Here is a 5,565-nt window from a genome sequence, read left to right on the forward strand (position 1 = left end):
TATTATTAATGACATTTTGAAAACTCTAAGCTATTTTATATCATTCAAGTAAACAATTCTATTTAAAATATTTTTAAGAGTTTTGAAGAAGTAAGAATATTATTTCTTCTACTTTATTTGGTAAGGACATCCACTCTGATTCAGTACATGGTGGAGTTTTGAGAAGAATAAAGCTAGCGACAGTGTATCTCACAGAGCTAAGTTAAAATCCTAAAAATTTGCTTTCAACAAATGAATGCCTTCTTCACCTTTAAGAATGTAGTATTGACTTTAAGAATGCATTCTTGACCTCCTTGTTCCTCAGACTATAGATCAGAGGGTTAAGCATAGGAATGACCATGGTGTAGAACACAGAAGTAACTTTGTCTGTGTCCATGGTATGATTGGAGCTGGGCTGTAAATACATAAAGATGACAGTACCATAGAAAATAGACACTGCAGTGAAGTGGGAGGCACAGGTGGATACAGCCTTACGATGTCCTGCAGCTGAGTGCATCTTTAAGATAGTGACAAAAATTAACATGTAAGATGTCCAGATGACTATGAGAGCAAAAAAAATATTTAAACTCTCAGTATAAAGAAGAACCAGTTCCCTAAATTGATTATCAAAGCAAGTGAGAGTCATGATTGCTGGAACGTCACAGAAAAAATGATGGATCACATTGGACTTACAAAAGGAGAGAGTGAATATGTCTGCGATATGGATAGAGGCATTCATGAAACTGATGACGTAAGAGCCAATAATCAGCCATGTATATACACTTTTAGTCATGGTGCTGGCATAGTGTAGGGGCTTACATACTGCTACATAGCGATCATAGGCCATTGAGGCCAACAGGTAATTCTCCGCAGTAGCAAAACCTGCAAAGAAGAACATCTGAGCAGCACAATCATTGTAGGAAATGACCTTGTCACCCCCAAGAAGCTCAGTCATGACTCTGGGCGTGACAGCTGAGGAGTAACAAAAATCCACCAGAGAAAGGTTACCAAGGAAAATATACATGGGGGTATGAAGGCGAGAGTCCAAGAGAATCAGCAGGATCATCCCCAGGTTCCCCACCAGGGTGATGCTATAGATGAGCAGGAAGGTGATGAAGAGTGGAAGCTGTAAGCCCGGGTCATCAGTGAGTCCCAACAGCAGGAACAATGTCACTTCCGTTCCATTCTTCATCAGTGCCATCTTGTAATAATTAGATTCTCTGTAGCAATGGGAAAAAAGGTTCACAAAGATTTGAAATTCCATTGAACTTGAAAATTATAAACCATATTTTCCAAAAAGTTTATTATAGTCTTTCACACAATATGCTTTGATCATATTCTATCTCCTCCTCTCATCTCCTTCCAGATCCTTCCCAGCTCTCTACCAACCAACTTATACTTCTACATTCTATAAAGCCAGCATAAAATTAGAATTGGTTTGGGTGAATCAACCACACCCATTAAGGATTCTTAATGGTACACAAAAATTTCAAAATTTTATATATTTGTTATTTGAGATGTAAGCAAATTAATACACTTACGAGTATGATTTTTATGGATAATTCTGTCTGCTAATCCACTTTCCCCTATATCAGCAAAACCTAACATTTCTTTGCCATTCACCTGTCAAGATACTATTGAATCTTTGGATATGTCCCTTCTGTATTTTATCTCAATAATATGTTTTACTTTATTGTTCAAGTCATGAAAACTATAAAACTAAAGATGCTGACTAATTTATATTTACACAAGCATTAAAATGGACTTTCAGTTATAGACAATGCCAAGTTTTAACCCTATGATTTTGGGGTAAATTTAAATGAACTCACTGACTACTTTAGCTTAAACACAGCAAAAGTTTTGGTTTTCACAATGAACTACAATTTTATTAATTGTGCACAAATTTCACCTCATTTGTCACACATTTTCTCATCTTTGGAGGTAGAACAATGAAACAAAGAAAATAGAAAATTAAATCATCCCCTTTTCAATACTAATACTGTTAAAAAGAATCAACCATGTCTGAATTGCCATTTAGTCCTTTCCTCATAGCTCCATGATTGTTTACAGTAGCACATGCATATGCTAATGAATACAATATGTGTGTGTGTATGTGTTTGTGTGTGTATGTATGTATGTATGTTTCCACTGATACTACCAAAACTCTAATTATTCAAGTAGTTGATTTATGTGATACACCATAGTATATATACTCTGAATAGCTGATGTTATGAATAACTATGGCAGGAGGATGCTCAGTCTGCAGAAAGCAGTTTTGAGTGATGAAATCCCATCAAATTTAGCAGATGTAGAGCTGAGGTTCCTGGGAGAGATAGATGCCTTTCCTAACATCGTATTTCATTCATCTTGAAGACATCAATGTAGCTACTTTCAGGTACTGTTGGGAGAAATAACCAAACTTAAAGACAAAAAATTATGGTTGTTAATCAAATCTATCAAGGGATATCAAATCTGTTATTGTCAATATGGGCCAATGGTCTTTAAGTTTGAGTAATGAAGGTATATGCCATATTCAGCATTCTAGCTCCAAGAATTCTGGAAGCTTCAGTCTTTAACTTTCCTTTTGTTCTACATTGAGTCACGAAGAATATCTGGATTCTCCTCTGCTCCTTGGAGTATCCTTATTCCTTACCTATGGCTTTTTCTCCTATACCCTATAATTCCAGGTTATTTTTATTCTCTAATTTTTAAAAAATATTTATTTATTTATTATGCATACAATATTCTGTCTGTGTGTATGTCTGCAGGCCAGAAGAGGGCACAAGACCTCATTACAGATGGTTGTGAGCCACCATGTTGTTGCTGGGAATTGAACTCAGGACCTTTGGAAGATGAGGCAATGCTCTTAATCACTGAGCCATCTCTCCAGCCCTTATTCTCTAATTTTAAAACATATTTAAACTATTGCAATTATTTTACCTTTTTCTACAAAAGCAAGTCAAAGTAATTTTAAAATTAAAAACAAAGATCAGCATAATTATGTAGAAATAATGCTTCTGAATCCCAGTTACAGTTCTTTTCTCTTACGTTACAAATTACAAGAATAACCATTACATTTTCTCCACATCATGCTTCTACTTGACAAAAGAGACCACAGACTTGAAAGAGCACAAGGGGAGTACATGGAAAGATTTGGAGGGAGAGAAAGGAAGGAGAAAACCATGTAATTATATTATATGTCAGAAAATAACAAGGATTAAAAAAGAAAAGTAGCTTGACTTGGGATGCTATTTTTTATGATTTTTTTAATAAAACGCAAATGAACCCTTTATTGAAATGAGACCCTTTATTGAAGATTAATCTCGATGTCACTGAAGTAAGTGTGCTGTAGGTGTGTTTTGATTGAGAATGTTTCTGGGTTTCATTTTACGGTCAACATTTCCCGAAAGTCTGCTTCATTGCAGGCTTGATGTCTCTTGCTACAGAAGTTACTGAATAGTCAGGTCATTATAAAAATAAAAATTTCCTTAGAAACAATGGTTTAGTTGGGATAAAAGAGCCCATTTTTATCAAATGTCTTATTTTCTCATATACTTTCCTGTCAAAATCAAATCATGAACATAAGCTTTGACTATTCTCTGTTTATGTGCCACTTGTAGTAACTTCACAGATTTTTTTTGGTGGCAATTTTTATTTGGAAAATATTATATTTGAATGCTTTTGTGAAATTACACTCTTTATCCATTTTGTTTTTATTTATTTTTCTTCCGCATGATACATTCTGACCAAATTCCCCCTAACTCAACTCCACCCTCACCCCACTTCCCCAGATTCACTGCTCCTCACTTTTCCCTCAGAAAATAGCAGGCCTGCTTGTGATATCAACCATACATGGCATAACAAGATGCAATAAGACTAGGTACAAATCCTTATGTCTAGACTGGAGCAGGCAACCCAATCTTAAAACAAATTACTACCTTAGCTGCTTATGGTGATAGATAAGGTTTAGCAAATATCACAAGGGGTTTAAATATGAATGACATGCCTGTAAGAGTTGGAGTAGGTAAGAGAAATGTTATACTTCACCAACAAGAAAACCGAGTATCTGTGAAATGTGATGCTTTAGATTAGTTTAGTTCTAGATTCAGGAGTTGAATATGTTTTTTGAGAATCAGCATGAGATATAGAGAATAAGGACTGAATTCTAGGTTATACCATATTTCATTTTTTATAAACATTTTCATATATTTCATGATAGATCACTTCACTCTTTTGGGTATTTGTTTGTATTTTGTAACTTCCACTGAGATGCAAACACATACAGAATGTGATAACATCTCTACTTAATCAATCAAATTGCTATCTATCTTGTTCTTTGTTTATTATTTTGGGGATAGAATCACCCTGACTAATAAATCACCAAGTCTCTGTAGTGAACACTGACATTTACAAATACTTCAGACTCACATTCATTGGATAACACACTTAGAGTAGTTTTGAAAACACCTCTGTGCTTTCAAAGAACTCAGAGCAGGTACACATAGCCCTTTGTTTCTACATGGGCTAAACTTTTTCGTTTATGATGGAGGAGGGTCATCTTTCTATCTGTTGCTTTCATTGGTTAATTAATAAAGAAACTGCTTGGCCTTTGATAGGACAGAAAATTAGGTAGGTGGAGTAAACAGAACAGAATGCTGGGAGAAAGAAGCCGAGTCAGTCAGTTGCCATGATTCTTCCACTCCAGACAGATGCAGGTTAAGATCTTTCCTGGTAAGCCAGCTCGTGGTGCTACACAGAATATTAGAAATGGGTTAGATCAATATGTAAGAGCTAGACAATAAGAGGCTGGGACTAATGGGCCAAGCAGTGATTAAAAGAATACAGTTTCTGTGTAATTATTTCGGGGCATAAGCTAGCCAGGCAGCAGGGAGCTGGGGTGGCAGGAACATACCCGCAGCTTCTTACTACACGTTTAATGTTTTTTACAATATAGATACTTACCAGATTTCTATAAAAGAAAGAAAATTCATCATAAAGTAGTCAATGCAAAATCATGAAACCACCCATGGAATGTGCCTTGTGAGGTGCTCTCTCTCAGCTAGTGGTCAAATGTTCCAAGCCCAGTAAGAAAATGGAAAAAATGAGTAAAATCATATTAACATGAACCAAGTTCCAAAACTATCATTTGTTTCTGTTTCATTACAAGAGTCACCTACTTGTCACATATTTGTAAAATAAACATAATAAAATCACATCTCAGATATAATTACCTGTTGTGTCTATAAATGGCAAATCACAGAGATATAGCATATCTCTTGAAGAGGTTATCATTTGAAGATCATTAAATATGACTTTTGTCTTTGACTATGTATCTGCATTAAGTTTGCAGCCTTGTAGCAAATTCTTAAGTAAGAGTAACTACCATTCTAAGACTAAATGACATTCAATGAGCACAGCGCACAGAGTGTTCTTTCTACAAAGAGAAGCTGTGGAGTCAGGCTGGGGCAGAGATTTGGAAGTTTTGTATACTTGGAGATCTCTGGAGAGGTTACCTTTGAGAATACCTGAAGTTCTTCATCCTGCCTTCCCAGGGAAGAAACAATTACTAGTCTGTAGGGATCAAGC

The 5,565-nt window shown here is 35.6% G+C and overlaps 1 protein-coding gene across 1 annotated transcript; it reads right to left on the reverse strand.

The window, feature by feature from the left end:
* Positions 1 to 250: 250 nt before the first annotated feature.
* Positions 251 to 1,180, reverse strand: LOC142851108 (olfactory receptor 5B2-like). Its single transcript, XM_075975017.1, has one exon. The coding sequence runs from the start codon at positions 1,178 to 1,180 to the stop codon at positions 251 to 253; it is 930 nt and encodes a 309-aa protein (XP_075831132.1).
* Positions 1,181 to 5,565: the final 4,385 nt, after the last annotated feature.

This window comes from Microtus pennsylvanicus, chromosome 5, assembly GCF_037038515.1.
Source record: "Microtus pennsylvanicus isolate mMicPen1 chromosome 5, mMicPen1.hap1, whole genome shotgun sequence".
NCBI classification, from domain to species: domain Eukaryota; kingdom Metazoa; phylum Chordata; class Mammalia; order Rodentia; family Cricetidae; genus Microtus; species Microtus pennsylvanicus.